This window comes from Cheilinus undulatus, linkage group 7 (genome assembly GCF_018320785.1).
Source record: "Cheilinus undulatus linkage group 7, ASM1832078v1, whole genome shotgun sequence".
Taxonomy (NCBI): domain Eukaryota; kingdom Metazoa; phylum Chordata; class Actinopteri; order Labriformes; family Labridae; genus Cheilinus; species Cheilinus undulatus.
In genome coordinates, this window is record NC_054871.1 from 19,220,877 (window position 1) to 19,247,662 (window position 26,786).

General features: G+C 38.6%; 1 protein-coding gene across 3 annotated transcripts in view; it reads right to left on the bottom strand.

Annotated features, from left to right (window-relative positions):
• Nucleotides 1–2,640: 2,640 nt before the first annotated feature.
• The window catches only part of crtc1b (CREB regulated transcription coactivator 1b), a 28,508-nt gene continuing 4,362 nt past the window's right edge, over nucleotides 2,641–26,786 (bottom strand). The window contains exons 4-14 of one of the 3 annotated variants that reach the window (XM_041790850.1): nucleotides 25,471–25,532; nucleotides 25,123–25,217; nucleotides 24,552–24,622; nucleotides 24,409–24,452; nucleotides 22,395–22,618; nucleotides 21,978–22,129; nucleotides 21,285–21,536; nucleotides 18,293–18,379; nucleotides 14,362–14,448; nucleotides 14,088–14,262; nucleotides 2,641–12,542 (exon numbers count right to left, since the gene is read on the bottom strand). In XM_041790850.1, the coding sequence (XP_041646784.1) occupies nucleotides 12,331–12,542; nucleotides 14,088–14,262; nucleotides 14,362–14,448; nucleotides 18,293–18,379; nucleotides 21,285–21,536; nucleotides 21,978–22,129; nucleotides 22,395–22,618; nucleotides 24,409–24,452; nucleotides 24,552–24,622; nucleotides 25,123–25,217; nucleotides 25,471–25,532 (1,461 nt within the window). In that variant the 3' untranslated portion in view covers nucleotides 2,641–12,330. Of the gene's footprint in view, nucleotides 12,543–14,087; nucleotides 14,263–14,361; nucleotides 14,449–18,292; nucleotides 18,380–21,284; nucleotides 21,537–21,977; nucleotides 22,130–22,394; nucleotides 22,619–24,408; nucleotides 24,453–24,551; nucleotides 24,638–25,122; nucleotides 25,218–25,470; nucleotides 25,533–26,786 lie in introns of all 3 variants that reach the window. The other 2 variants (XM_041790849.1, XM_041790851.1) reach the window with 2 other exon arrangements.

A 26,786-nucleotide genomic window follows, 5' to 3' on the forward strand; every position in this document is an offset into this window, starting at 1 on the left:
TTGAGTATTTATCATTTCATACTGTGGCATGTAATGTCATCAACAAATGACAGCCTTCATTTGCAGGCCTGGTAGACATTTCCATGGTGAACCAAGACCCCATTAATCAGAGATGTCACTGTGACACCCAAGGACTGTGGGTATTGTGGTATGTTTTTGCCGGGATCACAAATAAACTTTTTTCTTAAAATGAAGTTGATATCTTGCAAACTTTTGTCTTCTACAGGAGCAGATACCTGCAGTTCACACTCAGGTAGCTCGTGGTAACTCTAACTTGGATACTTCTGATAATATTGCTAATGTTCAAATCTGCAACGGAAAAAATGAATAGGATTTTTGTTTCTTGAACCACACTGTTGAACCCTGTAATGGTTTTGGTTCGGTCATGATTGTTATTGCCATGGAAATGCTGAATGTTATGTCAAAGACAGCTGCGTAAGGAAGCTGCTATTCTACTGCTGAACCTCATTCATTCATTCTTACCGTGTAACCGCGGTTATTCTCTGCCATCTGCTGCAGGTTCTGTCAGATAAAAAAAAAATATGGGACTAATACAGAAAGTTTTCAGACCCCCTTTTTCTCTCTCATTAATTGACACTCAGGGGGTAAAACAAAATCTTACAACTTTTTGCAAATTTGTTCAAAGTAAAAAACCCTCAAATATCACATTGATGTAAGTATTCAGATCCATAAAGCTTTCCCCCCATTTCTCTTGATAACGGCTGAGATGTTTCTACACCTTGATTGGATTCTACCTGTGGTAAATTAAATTATTGGACATAATTTGGAAAGGCACACACCTCTCTATAGAAGGCTTCATAGCTGACAATGGATGTAAGAGCAAAAACCAAGACATGATGCCAAAAGAACTGCCTGCAGAGCTCGGAGACAGGATTGTTGCAAGGTACAGATCTGGGGAAAGCTACAAAAAAAATCTTCTGCACTGAAGGTTTTCAAGAGCACAATGGCCTCCATAATTCTCAAATGTAAGAAGTATGGCACAACCAGGACTCTTCAAAGAGCTGGTTGACCAGCCAAACTGGCAAACGGAGAGGTGACCACTCATCTGAGCTTTGTGGTGGAGTGGACAGACAGAAGCCTCTCCTCAGAGCAAAACACATGAAAGCCTACTTGGAGTTTGTAAAAAAGCACCTGAAGGACTCTCAGACTGTGAGAAACAGGATTCCTTGGTCTGATGAAACCAATACTGAACTGTTTGGCCTAGTTCTAAACATTATGTCCAGAAGAAACACCTGCCCAGTACCATCCTAACAGTGAAGCATGGTGGTGGCATCATCATGCTGTGGGGGTGTTTTTCAGCAGCAGGGACAGGAAGACTGGTCAGGGTTGAAGGAATGGAGCAAAGTACAGAGATATCCTCAATAAATAAACCCATTTGTAGCTCTCAGGACCTCAGACTGGGCTGAAGGTTCACCTTCCAACATGACAATGACCCTAAGCACACAGCCAAGGCAACGCAAGATTGACTCTGTGAATGTCCTAGAGCGGCCCAGCCAGAGCCCTTACTTGAACCCTACTGACAGACCTGGAAATGTCTGTCTACTGACGGTCCCCATCCAACCTGAATGAGTTAGTGAGGATTTGCAAAGAAGAAAGGCAGAAAATCCCCCAGTCCAGGCATGAAAAGCTTGTTGTGTCATATTAAAAAAAGAGGCTGTTATACCTGCCAAAGATACTTCAACTAAATACTGAGAAAAGGCTCTGAAATCTTATGTTAAGTTTTTTATTTTTCATAAATTTGCAGAAATTTCTAATGTTCTGTCTTGACTTTGTCATTATGGGTTACTGAGTGTAGATTAATGAGAATAAAAATGTTTGGGTTTTTTCTACCATAGCATCAGGCTGCAATGTAAGATAATTGAGAAAAGGGTAGGGGTCTGAAAACTTTCTAAATGCACTCTAAAGTTTAGTTATGTGAGCAGTCTTTAAAATTGAATCATATGAATATGTCATAACAGTCATACGATAGCTATAATAGCTTCAAGCAACAGACGTGACTTTTTTCAAACTCAACAGCTTTTAGTGGAAATCAACATCCTGAACATTTCACAAGCATGCACATATCCAAAATAATCTTTTAAATTTTGCATTTGGAAATACAGAATACAAAATAGAAACAATAGCAAAGACAATATACAACAGGATTGAAACACCATGCATGTCCACAGCAACAAGCTGTGGAGTTGAAAAATGACATCGGATGGTTTTCTTCTTTTTTTAAATCAGCTTATTCTGCAAATCAAGACTATGTGCAGAGAAAAATCTGTCTTCCACATTCAATTTAATCGACAGTTTTCTTTCATCTTATAAACAAATGGTCACATAAGGAGAACTACATGGCAAACAAAGAAGTAGCTACAGATCTTTTACTACGACTTACAGGACAACAGTGATATAATGCTATTCTCACTATAAGCTTTAGTGGAACTGAAACTTTGTTTTTCCAGAGAGAGCTGAAGAATCGTTTTTAGAAAACCCCACATTATTAAAGGGAGATATAATTCATACCTAAAACACCCCAGGAACAAGCAGTAAAGACAGGCAGCGACCCTTTTCCCTTAAGGGACAGAGAAAAAAATTAAAACCTTGTTTGAGTTTTGCTCATCTGATTATTCTGTTAGAGACGACATTGAGCTTTTCACACAACCTTAACGCAGGACGTGCTAAGAAATGCTGTCTCAAACCAAAACAAGCAGGCTAGTCAAGATATAGTTTAGAATATGCAGAAAATATACTTTGAGGTGACTGTTCGTCCTATCTGCTTGAAAAAATTGACTCAGCTTTTGTAATTGATCCTCAAGTGTTTACTTTCTGCAGTTTTCCTGCTTAGGCTCAGCCGTTTGTAGTGAAATAATCGTAGTCAAGATATGAGAGGTGGAAGATTTGGCGCAAGATCCTGACTAAACTCTGCAGTACAAAAAAATGTTTGTTTTTTTACCCAATGATAGACCTTAAAAGAAAATCTTCAGTCTTATCAGGGACATACAGCAGAGGAATAAAGCCACAGTGAAACATTTATTTTGGTCAAATCATCAGGCTTCAACTCACACACACTAGAATTTTCACAAACTTACATTTAAATGGTTTATTCTGATTATATAGCTGCTAAAATTCTGAAGAAGAGGATAAAGAACTTTTTCCACCTCTATTTTATTTCTTCTGAGAAAAAGGGAAGAACTCTGACTGTGTCAAAAACGACACTGAATGTGTAGTACAAGCCAAATCAAGTGTTGTTTGTGCAGTTTTGTGTTTGTGAGAAATCCCTGGATGTATACTAGAGTGATCAGAATTTGAAGTATGAAACTGGAGAACACGGTTTACTCTAAATCGCCCAACAGCACATTGCGTTTCTCAGTATATCCAGTAGCAGAGATCGTCAGCCTGCTAACCAGCAGCATAAAAGTAATGGTAACAGTTAAATGTTGCCAACACCCAAACACCTAGGTAGCTGTAATAATAATGAAAATTACTGATTTAGTGTAGGTACCATATCTGCTCTGGGTCTACTAGTGATATTACATGGTCTTATGTATGATGACATGGCACATTGTGATTGGCAGTGAGCTGGGGAAGCGTTTTTTCGTTGTGGTTCCTGCAGCTGTGTTGAAGAATAACTACACTATTGTCTTTTCCAAACTTGCACACAGTTTATCAAAGTCAAATTCCTTGCAGATTTAATCAGCTGGCCAATAAAGCTGACTCTGAAATAAAAATATATAGCACCCGTTTCTTAGCACTAGCAGTGTTAGCCTGCTAGCAGTCCTACACTGACTACAATCTACAAAACAAAGAAAATGAATGGTATGACCAAAATGGAAGATTACATCAAATAAAAATTAAATATATAAATATAAAGCAAAGTAATCTATCAAAAATTTTATTTTGAGGTTTTGCAAGCTGCTTCCTCCAACATAAAGCTAATTATACTGTGTAACTTCACAAGCACAAATCAGACCCCAGTCATTTCTGGTACTGAGTAGACCGATGGTCATGCTAGCTAGCTACTGGATTAGCCAACAAAACACAGACTGGAAACACTTCATAAAATCAGGTGACACCGAGATGACCAGCTTTTATGTACGGTGAAAAGTGATTCTAACCGTTTTTTTTTTTTTTTTTTTTGAGTATGTAGTGTATATTATGGATGCAGGATATTGGATTTTTGCCTCATATGTCAATATTATCAAATAATGTTGATAGATAGATATAAAAATGTAATATTAAATGTTCAAACTTGAAACCAAAAATGTAAATTTTAATGATGAACGAATTGACACATTTCAATCCTTAAAAAAAACTTTAAAATGTAAAGATTGAGGATGAATAAAGAAAAAGTCTTTAGCTGAAGTAGGACTGTTGGTCCAGACAGAAACTCCACTGAGTTCTATGTTCATACAGTCGATATTTAAAGCCGATACAGGCAGAATTTTATAGCCAAAACATTGGCAAAAATTTTCAGATCTGCAAATACGATAGTTCACTTTTTGAGCTAATATCTGCTGATACCAACATCATAATGATAATATCATGCATCCCTAGTACATATGTTTGAGTATGTTGTAGCATAAGGTATGTGGTTTTAGGAACAGCCTGTTTTTTTTTTTTTTTTTGCCAAACTTTTTTTTTTTTTTTTATTTCGCCAAACTGGTTAAAAAAAAAATAGAATTCTGAGATTTAAGTCAGAATTCCAACTTTACCAGATTTTTTTCACGTCATACCTGGAATTCAGATACAAAAGTCAGCATTTAAAGAATGTATTTTTTTTAGTGGCCATCATCCTCTTCTGTAAGTCTCAAAGTCAACCTAAAATTTTGATCTGTTCATATTTGTAATTAAGAATACTTAAACTTGAACAAAAGATTAATCTTAGAAGTCTGCCTTATATACTTTAACATAATCATACCAGAAATGTTTACATCTTTAAACCAATTCAAATAGAACCATACATTTCTGATTTACATGTGTACACACTGCTTTAATCCTCATCTGTAAAACTTTGTAGCAGGCCACATTTAAATCATTACCTTTTTTGTGCTGCTGTCAAAGAATCACATTAGAAAACTTGTGACAATTAAAAAAAGTCATCTTACACCCTGACACATCATTATACTGCTCATTCATTAATCAGAGACTTGTCTAGCCATTCGTCTCCAGTACATCATGCTTCATCTACGGAACATTTTTTTGTTGTTGTTTGCCTTTAAGAAGAGGTTTCAGTAGTCAGAATTATTGAGCCTTTGCTGGCTCTCTGATTGGTCCGCTGGTCCACCAATCAGACAGCCCAATCTCATGGGAAGCTGCATGGAAAGATACCTTTGCCTAGACGAAGTCGTTTCAGTGTGCTTTAGTGAAATTAAAACCTTCATTAACTCACTTTAACATGATTAAAAGGCATGCTCAGCCGTTATTTACCATCCTTTTTCTTTGGATTTGAATCTGCTGACAACCACAAAGACAATTAAACACACTGACAAAAAATACTAACATTTGCTGGAAGGTAAGAGAAATGAGCATTTTTAACACTGAGAATATGGGATTTTCTGCTAATGCTTAGTTGCTATAACTTTACTTAATACCAAACTTGCTAACATTATATTGCTAACAGCTTTAGCATAATATCATGCTGACATTTTTATTAACCAGCGCTAACATAAAAATAACATTAATGCAGGTCTAGTAAGACAGATAAGAACGTACCGCACATGTGTATCGCTTTTAGCAAAAAACAAACACTTTTTCGTTTTTCCACAGGAAGGCAGCTAACGCTAGCCAACATCTAAATGTATCCTATCTTGGTAAACTTTGGATGATTTTATCGAGATTTGGAGTAGTCATTACATGCATTACTGTCTTTGTCTGTGTTCTTTCATTGAGGACAAGTTTATGAAAGAATTAAATAAATAAAATAGAAATAAGTGGAATTGTGGTTTTTTTCAGCTGTTTCAGAGGGAAGATACCGGCAGCAAGATTTTCCTAACCTAGTAACAGCAATCAAGGAGGGAGGGTGGTCAGTGTATCCTACGGCCAACTGATTTTTAATTTGAAATCCAAAATCAAGACAGCAGTTTTTTTCATAATTACTTTTAAGAAGTAGGGAAAGAAAATGTGGTAAAAACAAACAAAAAAAAAAACAACCTTCCATTTCTCTTTTTATTTGCCATTTTTCTGATTTTATTGCCCAAAAAGAAATAGATCAAAAACATATTGTTTTTCTTTTTATTGCGTTCCTGTTCCGATCAAAAAGGAAGATAGAAGAACAGAACACTGGAACTGTAACATTCTTTCTTTTCACCATTTGTGTGACCCCCTGAAGGCGTTGTGGAAAAAAAAGAATGTTACATCACCAGTGTTCCATTGATCTTCCTTTTTAATCAGAACATAAAAACTAAAAGATGAACAATCAGTTAAAAAAGTCATTTATTAAAAAAAAAAAAAGACAGAAATGGGGGCACAGGTGGCCTAGTGGTTAGGCTGTGCCCTAAGTAAGCGTGAAGCCCAGGCCTGCGGCTCCTTTCCTGCATGTCTCTCCCCAACTCTCTCATCCCTGTATCTGATTCTTCTCTCTGTCCTCCTCAATCAATTAAAGCAATAAAAAGTGTTTTTCTTGATTCTAAATTTAATATGAACTGCCTGAGAGTGCCCTGGGCCCTTTTTTCCATGTTTTGTTTTCCGATTTTTTTAAACCATAGTAGGGAAAGAGCTATATTCCTGTTTTCTGATTTCTCATTTCAAATCAAAACTTAGTTGTCCAAAAATACACTGACCTAGGGCTTGATAAAGAGTCGCTTCCTATTGAGTTAAAGGGTCAGTCGTAGATGAAGCATGGTGTACTGTAGTTATTACGTCATTTCACAACACTGAAGCTGCATCTCAGTTTCAGCTTATTTCATGAAGAAAGACAGTTTGGGCATTATTCAGTACATTTGTAGAGGCAGTTTTCTGAAGTCAGGGTTAAGATGTAGTGGAGTATTACTGATGCTGCAACTACTAAGGCTAAATCTGCATCACTGTAAGAACTGTGACTCACTCAGACTCTGTGTGGTTTTCATGACGAGGGTAAATAACCGACGAGGAAATACATTCGGAGTGCCGTTCCTTTCCAACAAGAGAGCGCAAGCTGCACTGGAGTAAGCCCTTTCTGGTTTTGCATCCCCTAAAGTCTTCACAGATAAAAAACAAGACAAGCCAAAATATAGTTTACAAAGGAAAATAGAGAATTCATCTTTTTTTCTTTGACATGAAAATATCTCCGGAGTATACATCTGGAGTGAAACAGTCAGCATTCACATCGGGCAGAACAGTCCCTGCTCAAGAGCCAGGAAGTCACAAATAAAGTGCCAAGCAACTAGTGGACTAAACATTGCACAAAAAACAGAAAACAAACAAAAGAGCAGAATTACACTTTACCCAGCCCAAAACTTGACATGATAGGCAACAACAACATAAAACAATCATATCTGATTTCACTTCAGCATAGCGAGGTTAAACTCCTGTACATAGCATGGGAAAAGGATCAGCTCGATGTGTCTATCATGTCATGCAGTCGACTGCGTAACGCAGAAGTTTCAGAAGATTCAAGTCCACATATGCAAACAATCAGTGCTCGTGCCTATCCGCAATCCTCGTGAGACAAAACCTGCTTCCATTTTCTTTAGGGAGCCAAGAGCTCGTGCTGATGGAGAGAAGGGGGACGGGTTTAACAGCGGGTTTCAACCAAGAGATAACCCATTGTTTACACTCGTACGTGGTGAGATGCTACAGTAGGAAGAGAGAAAGAGAAAGAGAGAGAGAGAGAGGAACGAGCAACAGTCTGAATCCTCTGAGAAGAAAAGTGAAGAGCAGAGAGAGGAGTCTGGTCCGAATGAGGCAGGACCAAGAGCTCAAAATAAATAAATAAATAAATAAAAGTCAGGTTGTTTTGGCAACAGGCGAAAAACTAGGACACCGCCACAAAAATACATTCTCGTATCATTCTTGAAGTAGAAGTATACAGAGATGGAGGTAAAAGAGTCACTTAACAGGAAACTGAGTTAACTGTTGCACAGGAGAAACCCATACATGCATCCCTTTAGACTTTTGTGATAGCGTTATGTTACACAAATCAAACCTGCACAGCTAGAGAAGGCCTTCATTTAGAGGTTTTGACTGTCAGTTTTAGTCATGCATTTTTACTTTAGCTATAGCGTATGTACAAGGTCAGTGTGAGGGACTAGTACTCAGCAGGATGACAGGAGGGGAGCTAAAATCACAGGCATACACCTGGTACCTGGTAACGCAACAGTGACGTGACCTCTGGGAACATAATCTGAAGAGAGTGAGTTCTGTACATTTGTTTCAGTAACTTCAAGGAAAAATCCAACTTCAGATGCATTCTTCAGTGTTTCTGTGAGCTACAGCCAGCATGAAATGAACTTAAAAATATGTTTAGCATCAGGTCTTGAGGATTACAGAGGTTCTAAAAAGATGTAGCAAAACAATGTATGAAGAGGGAAAAAATCAAGCAGGATTTATTCTCCTTTGCTGACAGGAATGTGAAATAAACTTTATCTCTTGGGTACTATTTCACATACTATGATTGTCAAGGCAGCACTGCAACCTTCAATGTCTCACTTTATTCATATCAGCCTTGGTAAGGGATATCACTCTGTTAAAAAATAATGTCAGCTTGATTCATGAGTTACAATTATCAAATCACCAGTTCCAGAATAGATGTTTAGATATCAAAGAATACAAAATAATGTTACCCTGCCAGTCTGACTTCTCATGGTGGTGCTTATGTCATGAATTAAGGAGACATAAACCCAAGCTAAATGGCCAAAGAAGTAACCGACAGTGTAATAAAAGCACAAAAACAAAAGTCAGATAATGTCAGATAGTACTCAGACAAAGTTGTAAGATAAGGTGTGCTAACAGGTGAAATTTACTTCAAGCTGCAGTGAAAATCAAACTAACTTTACCTGTAGGGGTGTTTTTCATTCAGTTGATCAGATATTATGAAATATCATTAGATGATTGTCTTGCAATAAAACAATGATTGTAGGAATGCTAAATACGTCATTATAATACCATTATGGTTAGCCAAGCATCACAATAAGCAATGGTTCCCTAACTTTAACCCTTAGAGTGCCCCAGAATCCACATCAAAACTGATAAATTAGTCAGAATTTTTTTTTTTTTTTTTTTTATACATGAATTGTTTTCAATTAGTGCTGTGAAACAGTCAAAAGTTTAACAAAAAAAAAAAAAGATTAATGAATGAATAATCACGGTATTTCTACAGTTTAGATCAGTTAATTGATTTCCTCCTTTTTATCGGGTCACATTTTGAATACCACTATTTTGCAGCTTAAGACGTTTTTCATTATTATTTTTTAAATTTTGTACTGTGTTACCGTAAGGTTAATTACCTTATTGTTTGGATACAGACCTGCTTTTATTTTGAAAGAAAATAATGAATTTTAGGTAAATTGAGGACTATAATTTGAATTTAGCAACAGAAAAAAGAACGTGTCACAGATTGAAAAGGGACAGTATAAAGGTAAATGTTTGATAACAAAGGTGTGGATTACTGAGCTGTCAGCAAATTTTTAGAGTGAAAAGAAACTTTCAGGCCCAGTGGTTTACTAACTTTAGGGATGCAAGTTAAGAGATTTTTGTCAATATTTACCAAGTCTTTATGCTGATATTGATACCAATATATGAATCAAGTTCAGATCTGCAGATTTAGTCTTTAAAATACACTTGAAGTCCTTAGAACTGCTTAAATATTTAAGGAACACAGATGAACAACGGCAAAGACTTCAGCTGACACAGGACTGATGAACCTGCCTCAAACTCCACATTTACGTCAAACATCCAACATTTTGTCTTTAGAGGTTTTTAGTGCAGAGCAATATGAGTACTTGTGTGGTGTTCTGTGAGAAGTCTTATTAAATGTTAATAATCATGTGGCAATAGCTATGAAAAAAAGAGTATTATTCCATCCATGAAATTGCTCAAAGCTTTCCTATGATCTGTAATCTCTGCAAGCAACTAAAAACTTGCTGACCTTTCATGGCTCTCACACGGTTCTTCAGCCTCTGCCTCCAACATTTCCCCAAAAAGAATAAATCCAGCTTCTCCTCTTTTACACTGTAAAACATCACAGTTGGATTTTTCCTTCAAGCACCCTTTTGTTGTTGCATTTGCATAGGAATCACAAATATGTTGAAGCCAAACCAAACCTTCCATGGAGGTGTCACAGCAGACAATAAACACTTGGACTAACTGTAGAGGTGTGCAGGAAAACAAAAATGTGATTCCTTTTCTGGATGGACTAGAGTAGGCTGGGATTGGGGGGGGCAGGGATCTTTCCAACAGCGCTTTAGGAGGGTAAATGATTTGCTTGTCTGTACACGAACATCACAATATACCAAACATGATCCCACAGACCTCTCAGGGAAACTCTGACAAAAGGCCACCACAAATTTGAAATTTGACACGTTTTGTTTTGGCAATAAGAGATGGTTCATGGATGTAGTGAGAGCTGATATCAATATGTACATTTTCAGATGAAACTGGTGTAAACATTTGCGGTTAAAAAGGTAAACAGTTTTAGACTCTACTACATCCCTGATTGTTTTTATGAGTGTTTTGTTAGTGACACTGACTGGACCAAGGTCGATCTCTGTGCTGTGTTCATACAATACTATAGATTTATATACTGCAGATATAAAAACACTATTTCTCTCTTTATCTTTACATAGACTTCTTATACTCATCCTGTGTACAGAAAAAAGTACACAGACTTTCTATATGAACAAATATCCTTCATTTCCTTCGACTTTGTATAGTAGTTTTGTAGTTGTTGACCAGTGTGCCACTGGTCTTTAGCAATTTTGTTAGAGCTTCCCTGTGTCGGAGCAAAAAGCCTCCCCATAATTGCACTCCCTTCTCAAAAACTTCAAACCCATCCTTCGAATTTTTTTAAGCTCCACTTTAAAAAACACCAACAATTTGGCTATAAACTGTACCGATACAAAATACAGTACATTGATTTGTCAAACCTTACACAACATAACCACAAATATCACTGACCAAAAGTTAAGCTCTCCTTAAATACAAGAAAATGTTACAATAAGGTACGAAAATATGTTTGTCACGCGAGACACTTAAGTAGAACAGTAGAATACTCATGTAAGGCAAAATCAGGTGATTTCACAGTGACAACTTCAAAAGATTTTAGTGTTAAAAACAGACGTTTTCCTTCACTGAAAAGAAGTTCAGTCTGGATAGATATATTGGCTTTTCACCGGCAGAAAATTAATTTGGGTGTCTTTATCTTGCTTTCTAGTTCATTAGAAATACCTGATCATTTTCTCAGAAAAAGTCAATTCAAGTGGCATAAAACCAACCCATTTCTGGAGCCTGCAGTGTTTTCTGGAGCGGCGCTAAAAACTACGAGATTCTGATTTGACCGTTGGGCTGCAGCATGGAGACATCTACCACGTCCTACATCAGAGAATGGCACATCTAACACCAAAGAGCAACTATGGGGAGGTTTTGCACTCCTTCATTAACCAAATAGCTTAACAAACACATATATAAATATGTTAGTAATTATTAAATAGACACAAATTACATCAGTGCAATTTTACACTATGCCTACAGAGAGCATTTTGGCATCAAATTTAAATTATGAAATGGAATATAAAATCTGTAACCAAATAAATAAATAAAACATATAAATAGATAAAGCATCAAAACATACAGTACATGATGAAAATAACATTTGGTTGTCAAAAATAAAGCTTTGAGTGAGAAATAGAAAGCCATTACGGCATGATGGGAAACCGATTCATTTGATTGCAGAGTGCAAGCAAACCGGCTGTTTGCTTTTTTTGTTTGTTTTTATACAGCCGCCACAACGGGTACGGTTTAGCCCAATGTCCTAGCAGCTTCCTGCTACGAGAAAATATTAAGAAAAGAATATCAAAGTGGATATGAAGAGAAAAAAATGAGTCAAATGTGCATTTTTGGAATAAATGTGGCATGTAATGGGACACTGTAAACACAGCAGGCTAGCGAAAGCGCTGAGCGACCAATCTCATTCAAAACAACAGCGAGGCCATTCCCTGGCAAGCCACTGGTTGTCTTTTTCCCTGTTGTCTTTTGGTGGCGCATCGTTTCAAAGGGCTTCACGGAGTCAAGGGCAAGGTCGGGCAGCTGGACGGCCATGCAACGAGGGAGAGGGTTCATCCTGCCCTTTGTTTGTCTCCATTCACAAGTTAGTGTTTATTTTTTTCCCCTTCCTGTTCTCAGCTTTTCACGTTACAGCCTGTCCATCCTGAACGTGTCCTCGGTGGCCGGGTCAGCCAGCACCATGTCAGGGTCATTGAGCATGTGCAGTCCGTCCAGGGTGAGCGGGTCAATCTTCAGCTCATCCAGAGGAAACTGAGAGTCTGCATCAAAGCTGACATCGCCCACACCTGCCAGAGAGTTGGTCAGCTCTTTGGAGAGGCTTGGCGGAGACTCACCTGTGACTGAGAGACATCAGAGAAATGAGTGAGAGAAATGCTGACATCAGAGGGAAAATCAAGGGTCTAAGTCAACATTTTACCACTTTTAGACAACTACATTTAAAGAATTACCATCAGGGTTTGTCAGAAGTATAAACATGTGCTTTATACTCTTAATTAGTAAATGCAAAAAAAAAAAAAAACAAAACTCAATGTAAACCAATACTACACTTTTACACAAATGGAACAAGGCCTACTTATTTCAAGTCAATAAAATTGTAAAATGTCATTATGTGAAGTGTTTAGATAGATTTAAGCCCTATGCACACATGCACAAGATTACTGTACATTTCCTGAATTTTTCTGGGTGAGCATTGTGTCAACCAACAAGAAAAGCCATGGTTGCAAAATGAAGCCAGAATATAAGTCCAAAAAACTGCAGTTCCTCGAGTGTCCACTTGAGCCGGCAGTAGAAGCACTGGGAGTCACAAACACAACCTTTGTTAAAATGCCATTTCTACAGCAGAAATAAACACGGGTACTGCCTACTTGAAAAAATCTGAATAAAAATGTCAGTTGCAGGACTGCATGTGTGAAAACTGCTGGTGTAACATGTCTGAAACTTTGTGCTATTGTCCAATCTTAAAACTTTCCCACACATTTTTATTTTTTTTTCAGTGCTCTGTTGATTCCATGGGTTCATTCCCATTCCACGACTTCCAAACATCCACTGGGATCAATGTAAGCAAAAAATTGTGTGGCGGGAGCTTAATGGAATGAGTTTCCATGGCCAAGCAGCTGCGTGTAAGCCTCATATCACCAGTACCAAGTGTTGGATAGAGTGGTGTAAAGCACACCAAGACTGGACTGTGTTGCATTGAAAATGTGTTTGTGGAGTAATGAATCACATTTCTCTGTTTGGCAGTCAGATGGGCGAGTCTGGGTTTGACGGATGCCAGGCAAATGTTACCTGCCTGACTGTATTATACCAACTGTGAAGATTGTTTGAGGAGGGATGGTGGACTGTTTTTCAGGGTTTGGCCCCTTTTCTCCAATGAAGGTTAGTCTCAACCAGTCAGCATACCAAGACATTTTGGACAATGCTATGCATCCAACTTTGTCGCAACAGTTTGGGGAAGACGCTCTCTATTTCAACATGACTGTACCGCTTTGCACAAAGCAAGGACTATAAGGACATGGTTTGATGAGTTTGGAGTGGAAGAACTTGACTGGCCCTCATAGAGCCCTGACTTTGACTCCTTCAAACATGAACTGGAACAGAAATAGTGAGCCAGGCCTCTCCTCTGTCATCAGTGCCTGACCTCTACAGAAAGAATGGGCACAAATTCCAACAAAAACACTTAAAAGAGAGGCTGGATGAAATAAAGTTAACCTCAACACCACTCAGTTAATATGTAAAAGAAAACAGCATGTACGGTGCTGCTAAAATAAAGATACAAATAGCACTTTAACCTGTTAACACGTGTCTAAATTATAGCTGTATGGTTTGCTAAAACTCAAGTTTTTAAAAAATGTAAAAATACATAGGGTGGTCTGTGAAGATGCTACCTGTAAGGATTATGTTGGGGATGTTGCCGTGGCTGCTGTAGCCGAGTTGCTGCGAGTCCTGAAGGCTGCTCCCAGTGAGGCCCATCATGGCCGCCTGTGTGTAGTTGAGGGTGGAGCACTGGCTGTAAAGGCTGGTCGAGCTGATGGGGTTCTCAATCATGTTGAACTGCTCCAGCTTAAAAGAAGGACATAATTGTAACCAGGTATAAAGACAGGAACTTCTTAAAAGCTACATCTCTTACAGTGCTGCTTCATGTCTGTGGGGTTGTGTCACCTGGTGAGAAAGGGCGTTGGTCTGCCTCAGTGCCAACTGCTGATCATAGAAGGAGTCGCCAAATATACTGCCTACCACGGGAATGTGCTGGAAGAAGAGCAGAACACCACAGAGATCAGACACAATGTCAACAAATCAGCTGTTGTTACAAAAATAGCAAGAAGGAAAGTTATCTGTCATCCACAAGCAGACATTTCAGCAAAGGAATAACTGATAACTCAAGCAGAAACACAAAAACACACAAGTGTTGGAATGAGCAGTGGCCAAAGCAAAATGATCTGCATGATGAGGGCTGTGACAGTTCAATGACAGAAAACAAGAGTCTGTGGGAAATTTTAAGAAAAGGAAATCAAAAATGTTCTTAAATAAATTTTTTTATTGTTTTGGACATGTACCCAATCAGTTTATGTATGATTTTTAAAAAATCAAAATAAGATTAGTTATGGCTGAATGAACATGATGTGGGTGTTTCTCTGTGGAGCTATTATTGTTGCAAAAGTATTTGCAAATGCGTACAAAGATCTGCGCACAAATCCACAAATGTGTGTACAGATCTGCAAATCTGTGTAAAGATTTGCAAATGTGTGCAAAGTTTTGCAAAGTTGTACAAAGATCCACAAATGCGTGTACTAATCTGCAAATATGTAGACCAATTTGTAATCGTGGACTTAGTTCATTTTGGTTCAGAATCTGCCTCTCAATTGGCTGTCATACACACACGACTTTTGCAACACTTGTACCGCGCACGATTTGCACTCAGATCCGTAAGCGTGTACTTAGATCTGTAAGTGTAAAGGCTGGGCCAGTTGCCCTCAGCGCAGGCTCACAGGCAAGGCTGCCTTTCTCATCACACAGGAGGCAGCAGTTAAGACTTAGTAGCGGCTCTATATAACGTCATTTATGAAAGGAGAAATGTTATTGTATTACCACCATAAAATTACCATTTTGGAGATAAGGAAGTCATTATTTTATTCGCTCTTTCAATGAAAATATGAATAATAACAAAAGCAGTATAATACGAAATTGGTCTACATATTTGCAGATTAGTGCACACATTTGTGGATCTTTGTACAAATTTGCAAAACTTTGCACACATTTACAAATCTTTACACAGATTTACAGATCTGTACATACATTTGTAGATTTGTGCGCGCATTTGCAGATCTCTACACGCATTTGTGGATTTGTTCACGCATTTGCAGATCTGTACACACATTTGTGGATATGTGCACGCATCTGTGGATTTGTGTGCAGATCTTTATACGCATTTGCAAATACTTTTGCAACAATAATAGCTCCATATTTCTCCACCCCTGTAGGTAAGATACACAAGAGTGCAGAGATGTGTTGACCCCAGCAGCCCCATTCCCTGTGATACACACACAAATCAACTTGTTTCAAAGAGGAAATCTGGTATTTATCAACTTCAATGTGTTGTTCTGGTTCTTCATTTTGTCCCTTATGACAGCTGATCATACAAATATTGAACTCCCCACCTCTGAGAAAAGATCTAAGAAAAATCATCCTTCAGACCGGCTACACACTGATGATTTTAGACCTGACTGTTACGATTCCAGGACGGGTTCGTGGCTCATACACCAGCGTGAAGTCTTTACTACAGACAGCATGAGTGTGGTCTCGTGGTCTGGTCAAATAATGAAGTGTGTGAATTTGGAGGACTAAAATGTTAACATTCAACTGAAACTGTCCTTCTTTATTCTCCAATAGTTTCAAATTGGATAAGTTTGAAAACTGTCTATGTAGCCGGTCTTAGTATAAGCTTTTGGCAGCTTGATACTCCCAAAGTTAAATGTTTGAGATCAGTTCTGCTATAACAACAGGAATTTCAGTGTCCCTTTGTTCTTTGCATCAGAGGTGGCGATTCAAACTTCATTTCACTGGTGGTCAAAAGTCATGAGTAGTATGAAAACACAGTTCAGGTTGACAAATACAGTAATTCCCCCCAGAAAACTTCCTTGTTGTGAGGAAAGTGCAAACACTGTGTGACTGGCGACTTGTAGTGCTGGAGTCTGATTCACATCAAGTCAGCTCAGTCAGAGCAGGGAAGCCAAAACTTCAGGTATATTTACATTTTTTCTATAGCTTTAAAAGTAATCTCCTGTCTTGATTTCTCTTCCATTCATTTAATATCATTTCATAGCTACACGGACTGTAGCTAGTAGGGATGCAATAGTACACTCTTTTCAATATGGTATATTTCACCACATAATTGTTTGATATTCTACAATTTGTTGATATTTCAAGGAAATTAGATTCATATTGTGCATCCCTAGTTTTTAATATACTTTGGTGTCTCGCGCTTATTGAGTTTTTGTCTTGTCTCTTTTACGTGCTCAGTTTGCACATACAATTAAGTTTCTACAGGGCTGAACAGTATATCGTATTCCGATGGTGATGTGTGCACGTGCAGTTGTCACATTGCAAGGACATGTGATAGTCAGGTGACCTGGTACATGTCTTTCTGCCTCTCTTGGGATTTTGGAGTTTAGCAAAAATCACATTTTCTCATTTCCTTGACAAACATGCATTTAAGTCTGGGTGCTTCCACATTTGGTTTGACTGATTCGAACCATGCCTCGGTGCGATTCCTCCCCTGGCTTGCTTTCACACTAACAACTTCGATCCGTGCCTGGGCTCTCTTGCGTATGTACTCAGTCTGATACAGTAGGTAGTGGTATGCTGAGCTGGTTTTCAAACCAGCAAAGGAGGAGAAAGAAGAAGAAGCTACCACATTGGTGTGCCCCTCATCTTCAGCTAAGAATTCCAAAAAAGAAATAAATAGATAAATAAATTTCCTGTCACTAAATTGTTCACATTTTTATTGATAATCAATTAATTTCCTTCAAAATTGGCAGTAAGTTTATGACCACAACTGTTATAAATTCCTTTTCATTCGGTGTTCTGTTGTTTCTCTTGTCCCTCTGCCCTTCCTGCTTTCTCCACTCCTATCCCTCCATCTAGCCCTTTCTAACCCCAGCGCAGCTTCAGCAGAGGGCTGTCAACATGAGTCTGGTCTGATAGTACGCAAATAAAAACACATAATGAGCCTGAAAGCTAACAAATGTGAAGTACATTTTATTAATAGATACTTAAAATTTTCTTTAAAAGAAAATAACTTTCTTTAAGATTTCATGAGTCAAAATATATTCCGTTCTAGGATCCAAAGACTGCCAGAGATAGTTTTCGGATTGAAGCTTCTGCCAAAGTGATTGCTTTTTTTCCTCGATGTGGCCTTGTGCTATGAAGCAACCTTGATCAAACATAAAGAGGATTATTCAAACACATGCAGCTGACTTTACCAAATGTTTTCCTGAAGACTGGATAAAACCCTGAAGACTTCTTCCCAGGGGGAGAGAGTGATATGTGGGGTTTGTGATTATGTGATTAACAGATGTAAACAGAGGCAGAGTTTAGCGCTTGACTCACAAAGGCAGATGACTATAAAGTCTGACTGATAATAATGAAGTCTCAAAATAACCCAGAATACCAGGGGGAATTACTTTGAAAAATGGCAGAGAATTAGCAAAATACATCAATGCATTGTCAAAAAAAGTGTTGGGAGCAAAGTCGGATTTAAAATCAAACAGCTGGAGCGCTTCAGAATTGTTGTTGTCATAAAATATTATTAAAAGCATATTTATAATCAGTCAATATGCTCTTTCATTAGGAGCAAATTATTTCTTAAACTACAAGATGGACATCTAAAGACTCCATCAACAAACCCCGGCCATGTTTGTCATGCAACAGTGAGCAGTGGAGATGAAGACATGAGTTATGCAGCTGTTGACAACATGAGTGATTAACCACTGATACAGAGAATGAAAAGCAGCCTAACTCATCTACAGTTAGCTTTCCCCCAGGCACAAGGCCCTTCCCCAAACAGCAGCTAGCTCGGTGGGTGGGCCCTTACTTGAGGCGAGCCGCCGGGGGAGAAGCCTTGATTGGAGACTGGGGAGGTTGGAGACTGAGTGGCTGGTGAGCCAGTCTGATTGCGGTACTGTTGGAGGGAAGAGGGTTAGCTAGCACTGGGCTTCATGCCTGTCACACACAAATCTCAGAGGAAGGGATATGGCCTTGGACTGTCTGATCAAGTACTGTGTGTATCGGAGGGAAATAATACCAGTCACCATCAGATTGCAGGGTAAATCTATGGCTACAAGAAAAAGCTGATAAGCTCATACTCATCCTCAACACCACAACAACAGTTTATAAAATCACAAGTTTTAACCCCATGGTCTTCATCAAGCGGCAACTATACTATGGTTAACAGATTTAGATTAAATATAGAGTTAGAAGACCATACAGAGCCCAACAGTGTGGTTCCAGAAGTAAAAATCCCATTCATTTCAAACCATAGCAGATTTGATTATTAGCCAAAATGTCATAATCGATGGTTATAGGTAGAGTTATCACAAGCTACCACATTAAAAAATGTTGTTATGCTCCTGTAGAAGACAGAAGTCTGTGTGATATCAACCTCATTTTAAGACACAGGCTACGTTCACACTGCAGGCGATTTTTGCTCTTATGTGACGTATCAGATTTTTTCTGGCAGTGTAAACAGCACAAGTCACATTGAACCTGACATTTTCCTATCGGATTCCAGCCACTTTTGTATGTGGGACCAAATCAGATACATATCTAACTTTTTGGAATTCATCTGCAGAATGAACAGCCAAACCAAAAAGAATCAGCAAACAATCAGAATTGAGCATTAAGGCCTGCAGTGTGAATGTAGCCATAGTTAATCCGCAATCTCAGGCAAAAATAATGTGCAAAAATAATAATATACACAAAGCTCAATAAATTACAATGTTATTATTGACAACATAAATACTACTTTTAAGATAATTGTTAAGAGAAGACCAGTTTGCGGTGTTTAAGTTTAAAATGCTTTCATTAGCAATAAATCAGGGAAACTACATTTAATTGTGGGATACATGTTATTGTTACTTTGCCTTTTTCACTTATAATTTATGTTAAGATAGGTTTTAGAGCTCTTTATGTCTTTACTTAGAGGAGGACAGTGGATAGAGTCAGGCCTAGTGGCCTAACCACTAGGCCATTTGCACCCTGGCCTGGCTGATTACTGATGCCATTATTTGGTACTTAGCCATTAATCAGCTTAATATTTTATTTTACTGATAATAGATATAATTCATCGTAGAATAGTGTCCTCCCCTCAGGCTATTTTTACTCTCTACAGTTTCACTTTATGTCCTGCCCACAACATAGTCTGACAGGCTTGATGTCACACAAGTACCAGCCAATCAACACTGAAGCTTGGGTGGCACTGACACAGGGGGTATATGACATCACTTCCTGTTTTCCTGGTGCAACTGTGTTGCTCTGTGTCATTTCTCGTGTTGATAGACCTAGTGCTTAATTGTGTATTTCCCCTATTTTTAACATGCAGTTCTACTTCTGCCACGTTGAGTGTTGAGTTTTGTTTGTCATAATAAGTACATATCGATTCCAAATATCAGTTATCCGTCTTATGCACTGCAGATAATCGGCATCAATATCAGCCCTGAAAAACCAATATCTGTTGACCATTAGCCAGGTATTTAGCCAGCTAGTTGGCTTGATCTTCGATTAAAATGTTGATATAGGGATTTAGTGAAATATGAATGGGGAAATTTACTTCCAGAACAAGAGCTGCCAAAAAAGTGGGTAGTTAGTATTGTGAGCTCTGTAGGCAAAAAAAAAAAAAAAAAACAACAAAAAAAAACAACAAAACATTATAGTAGCAGGTGTGTTGAAACTTACAAAAGCCCTGAGGTGAATTCTTGTCAAATATAACTACAGGAGATCTCAAGATGAAAATGCCTGATCTATCTTTTAACCTGATAAAATATGCACAAACAATGTTAAAATGTTGAGCAGAGACTTTTACAACATACTGTACTCCTCTAAAACGGCTAAAATATAAAAGCTAAAGGTGGTATATAATGGTGCATTTACAGTCTCTGAAATTAACAAGATGAATGACAGAAATTCACTGGCTCCTTTAGGTGTCAATTAATTGATCCAAAAGCTAAAATCCTAATGGCTCTTTCCAAGCCCACACAAGTGGATTCCTTTAATTTTAGCAAACGCTAGAACAAATGGCTCTCTGTGTAAACATCATTGCAATTTCACGATTTGAGTGTTTTATCCTTGTGTTGTTGTCCCTGTATTGTATTTATGTTTGTATTTCTTGCCTTTGTATGCCCACATAGTCCCATGGGTGTGAAGTAAAACAGCACGTAAAAGACAATTAATCCTTTGAAACAAAACCAAAACAAATCCCTACAATGGTACGATCTTTCAACAAAACAGTTGTAAGCCAGTTTTTCTACATATCTTGAAAATATGATATCATCTATCAGTAAAAGCTGAACAAGTCTTGCTTAACATTAAATGGTGCAAACAATCAATTGAAGATACACATGCCTGGTCTATATTTTTTGAAAGAAAAGCTAAAGTGGTTGTGTGACAAAGAATGGGAGAATGTGTACTTTTGCATCTTATTAGGTTGTGTTAGCCAATGTCTTGTTTTTACAACACACACAAATTCAACCATCTTCATTTTAAAAGATTACAACCCACAAAAGAACTAACACATTTGAATAAATGCTCAGTTAAGGGACAATTGGAAATAAGCAAAAATAGATCTACAAGCATCATCCTTAGTAGAAAAGTAAACCTAAAAAGTGATAAAGTTCCTGCTCAGGCAAGGGTGAGATAAGCCAAGTTACAAGCAGTACAGCTCAGGGTCAAGATGTATATGAAGTCTTTGGAAAACTGTCAGGGCAATATGCAAAAGAGAGCGAAATAATAAACAAAATGATTGCAGTAATTTATTCAAACTAGCTCTTCTCTATGCTTGTACAGAGACCATAACTTCCTGCTTTTCTTACCGAGCTGACGCTGATGCTGGCGGTGGTCTGGCTCTGGCTCTGGCTGTCGGAGGAGGGGCTGCTGGCGGAGGCTGTAGCTGATCCGGGGGAAGCCAGAGTTGGCAGAGTGATGAGCTGGATGCCCTGGGACAGGACCTGCTGCTGCTTCTGGAGGTCGCTGAGCAGCTGAGCTTGGGCCTGAGCCGTCAGCTGGTTGAACAAGGGGTACTGGGAGAGCTGCTGCTCCAGGGTCAGTGGCTCAGTCGGCACAGCCTGTGGAAAGTCACGTATTTACTAATCAGCTAGTGCTGTGAACTGTGCTATAATATGGATTTACTATATAGTTATCTGACTTGAAGTTAAAACATACCAACACAGTGTGGAGGCAAAGTTATAACATGTCTAATTCCAGTTATTCCAGTCAGTTTAACACTGATATCGGCCTTGATGATGAACACGGCCACTGGCAAATACTGTGGCATGAACAGATGTCAGTAGCAGATTGTTGTGTCCAATCAATTGAATGCTGACTGAACACCTAGCTGATGAATCAACCCTATTTTGGTTCTTCACCATGTTTTCTCTTACAGATGCATGGTACACATTATGTTTATTCAGTGTGATTGTATTTAAAGCTCATAACTAGGCTTTGAATGAAAATAAGAATGCTAATTATCCCACTGTCAATGTGATAAACAAAGCTGATAGTCTTACCTGTGTGATGTTGATGGGTGAGGAGAGGGTGGGGGAGAGCTGCTGAGGGGACTGCTGGAGATGGAGGTCAGAGGTGAGGGTCAGCGGCACCACGGGTGGCTGGCGGCGCTGTGCTGTTGCAGTCATGGTGGGCTGAGAAGAGGTGGTGATCCCTGAGGAGGAGAAAAATAAAAGCATTAATGAAAGGCTTCTTTGTTTCCCTGCAATCAGCTGCAACAGAATAAGAGGCTTGCTAAGTTCCTTTTTTAAGGAACGTTTCATGTGGATCAAAACAAAATCTATTTTTGCCGCGAGTTAAGTGGACATTACACAAGAGTTTTCTTTGGACTGCAAATTTATGTAATTCTTAACATCCTCCACACTTTATGTACATGCCAGTTTGCTCAAGTTTGACTGTTTTTAAATAGAAGTTATTACCATGGCTGGCAGCGCTGATGCCCAGGTGGGTGAGGTTGGTGGTCAGGCTGCCTGTGCTGTTGGACGAGCTGAGGGACGGGAAGGCCACGGTGTCGTCGGGGTCCAGCGGGGTTGACAGAGGAGGGGGGAACTGGATGTTGGTCAGATCCGGCAGCGAACCGCCAGTGTTGTGTGCAGCCGGCAGCAGGGAGGGGTTCAACTCCTGGTCTGGTGATGGGAATATACTAAACAAACACAAGTTACTCTTACACCACTATACATCTAAGTTTTTCTCAGTTTCACAAACAAATAAAATCCAAACTTAAATAATATAACCAGGGGTGAAAGTAACATTACATTCACTCAAATTAATGTGAGTAGTCTTTTAGGGTGCTTTTGAATCAGTACTTTTGCTCCTCAAGTTTTAACCAGAGTAACTGTACTTTTACTTGACTACAGTACTCTTGTAGTTTTACCACCTTTGTTGACTACAGTAGCACATCAAATTGGTCTAAGCTCTGCCCAGTGCAATTTCAAATGTGGGGGGATGTGTGTGGGCAGAGCTCCCCATCATGCCCTGGGGCAGAGTGTTTAAATGTTTTTTATGTGTTTTATTGTGTTTGAATGCTGTTGTGCGTGATCCCTGCTGGGATTTGTTTGCTCATGTTTGTGGTGTACATTTTTTCAATGTGAGACACAGTTGCACCATGAATGAAGTTTTCCACTGAGTTAGATGTCCTGCCTGTGACTTTGGGTGCTCCTTAAGGTTGCACTGTGCATATTCTTCATCAGTATTCAATGCCTCGTCATGTGGTTGACTTTCTGCTTTAAAGAAAAAGAAGCACTAAAGCGTAGGGGTGTAACGGTTCACAGATGTCACAGTTTGCTTCGTTTCTCGGTTTTGGGGTCACAGTTCAGGACGGGTTCGGTTAATCAAAAAAGCATGATCAAGTCCCAGATTTATAATTGTATTTTTCCTACATTTTTACTTTTAATTGTCTGTAGTAAAGCTAATTTTGTTCTATTTTTGTGTTATTAAGGACTACATGTGATTGTTGGTACAGCCTGTGATGTATCAAACATGAAACAAAAAAGAGGAAAACCAAAAATGTGATGCTAAAAAAACAAAACACAGACAGAAATATGCTCATATCTCATGCTCTGAAATGATAAAATCAATATGTTCAAAAAAAAGGCAAATTAAAATACATGGATTTAGAGTAATGCATCATATTAATCATGTATGAAGTGTGCCATGAAACCTGAATTATGACCGTTAGGGATGAATACGAATAACGTTACAGTCCTACTACCATGAAACTCTAACACACACACACTACATGGACAAAAGTATTTCGCCACCTGACCAGGGGACTGTAATGACATGTATTTAAATATATGTACAATAATATGGAGTCGGTCCACCTTTTGCAGCCGTAACACTTATGATCTTATGATCCTGGGGGTGATTATGAAATTTGGGTTAAATGTATTTTCTTGCTTTTTTGTTTGTCTTTGGGCTCTGTTGCTTTTAACCAATTTTAGCAAATAACTTGCATGCAGAGATTTAAGATTTCTTCCAATCCACTGTTAATCCTTTTGTTCTCACTGAAGAAAATAGGAGTACTTCTATGTTAGATGATAGCAGGGAGGATGTTGGCATGTTAGGTGCTCTTACTTTAGAAAATATGAATTTTTAAAAAACAAATTTTTTGTTACAGTTGGAAACTTTTTGGGGAGTGGAGGGAAATAGTACTTTTTACCAGTACCATCCCCTGACCTGGAGAATAGATTTTTTCAATCCCCGCTGTTTAATCATAAACCTTTATCACTGGCGGCAATATACACTGCAGCAGCACAAAGGATGGCATGTTTCAGTGCCTTCCCTGCACATATGCAGCGTACCTGGACCAGCTGTTTTTGTGTGAGTGCTCTCACACTATGACTTATTTATGGATGTGTTACTGACAGGCCGCTGTTTTCCTTTAATGTGTCACTGTAATGAATAATAAAGGAATATATTTGCACCACTCACTTGATTCCTGGGACATCACATGTGTTGGGCTTTGATGAATCATCCTAACAGGAAAATACAATCATAAGCAGCAGATTTGTGTTGATTTACACATATAATAACAAGTACACACATCGTGACCCTTCCCTTTTCTCCATCTGTACCTTCTTGTCGTCCCACAGCTGTTTCTGCCCATCCTTGTCTGCGTTTGACTCCGAGTCCTCCGTTCCAGGCACTGTTAGCAGCAGTACTAATTAGTGAAACAGCAAGACACAGTTGCTTGCCATGACAAAATAAATAACAATTCGAAATCAGTGCAAGAAGTGAGTCATCAATATCTGAGCCAGTCAGGCAGGATATAGTGCTGTGCAGTCTAAAAATAGCAAGGTGACCAGCAGACAGACTGAGTGGGTGCCAGCCAATCTGGGATTCATTGTATCCGAGCGTCACACATAAAAAGACATAATCCATGGATAATCAGTGAATTATTGATCCTTGTCTCTGGATCACCCTGAGTCAGCTCCATTCAGAGATGTAGAGTAAGAGCATGCTGGAGCAGTTCTCTGCCAGGGATCAGTATCCGTTTGCTCCATAAATATTTCACTAAGAGTCTAGATCCACTTTCTTTGTGACATCCACCCTTTTATGTCATTTAAGGTTTGCCGCCTGCATTAGCACACTCTGCATTAATAAATAAAAGCGGCTCTGTGTCTTTGTAACTGGATCTTCCGTTACCTCGTTTGGGCTGCAGCTCCTGTGATCCCCCTGCGAACACCTCCTGGGGCTTCGGATTCATGGCGCTCTGGTGTAAGGCAGAATCCGAGTTTGTCCTGAATGTGTGAGAAAGATGAGAAGTCAGCAAAACCGCTGCCAAATCCCTGATACGGGCAGAGAGCCAATTCAACAGCAACACATCCATTCAAGGATCACACACTGTCAGAGACCTTTATCCGCAATCTTATGGCCTAAAGGAGGCTCAAATGTGGTTAAAGGTTGAGATTTTAAACCATCACACATAGAAAGAGTCATTTTTATAACTGAGCTTTCTTTACTTATGTTTGGCAAAAAGGGGAGGGGGCTTACCTTCTCCAGCTTGTATCTGGTGGTGGGGAGAGGTAAACTGAGCTGTAAGGACAGCTGTCAATGTGAACTTAGTTAAGGCAAATAAAAAGAGGGAATTTAAAAAAAAAAAAAGCAACCCATAGTTTAATGCCTGTTGGCTGATTCGACCTCAAAGACCTAATGCATAATAAATGAACCCACACACTTGTGTTTTTAGGATCCAATTACTTTGAAAAAGGGTTTCAGTCAGTGTTATCTAACAGTGGAATACATCTCTAGGAATAATCTTGTCAAAAAAGACAGTAACAATACACAGCATTGTGTTGTTGAACAAAGAAATCTTGTTTCCTTTTTCTATCACTACATCTGGTGATTTTTTGCTGAGTGCAAAGCCTGAATAAAATGCTCAGAAAGTTCAGTACACTTACACACAAATCTACATGGTTTTACTTGGAAGTCTCAGTTTATAATATCTGCTTTTTATTCATTTGTAAAAGACAAGGGCGTTTTCAGTGCAGTAGCTTAGAACTACAGGCTGTCTTAACAGCTTGGAGTTTTTCACAAAGGCTTTAGCAGTTGATGCTAAACGATGAGCCTAGTTTTGAATGTACGTACATGATTACATTAAGGTTGTCATTAAACTAGAATTTTTAACAATGATGCGCCTGACATCTGACACTGATTTCATGCTCAAATGTGAAAGAAAATGTTGGCATACTAGGAGTATAACATAAAAATGAATAATAAAACAACATGGCTTAATTTTGCTAAATAGTGGTGTTGGTATTGACCCTAACCTTCATGATCGTTGATTCTTTAATCTTTAACTTTAATATGATACTAGCAAGAATCAAACCATATCAGAACTTGTTAAAAATTTTAACTGTCTTTTTTTGTTGTTGCCACTAGGGCAACAACAAAAAAGACAGTCCTACACACAGGTAAAAAAAAAAATTGTCGCTACAAGTTGCAAGCAAACTCATGCATATTGTCTAAAATGCACAAAAATGTTCATAGACAATTAGGTACAGGAACCCTGCAGATGGTTTTATGCAATTTAGATAATGTGCATGAATTTTCTTCTATTTTTTATTATTATTTCATCCCTCTCCTATTCACTCTCCTTTTGTCCTGGCCTTTTCACCCCTGGTGATATGCCTGGAGATTGGCAGCAGTTTTTAGGCACTTTAGACATCCACAGCATGACCAGGGGCCTGTGGTAACCTGAACAATGCCCTAAAGGTGTTGACTTTCTTATTTTTTCAACAGATTATTTTCCAAAGCCCCTGGTTATATGCAAGGATATACAGAGCATGGCAAGGATTGTGTCAATCCTC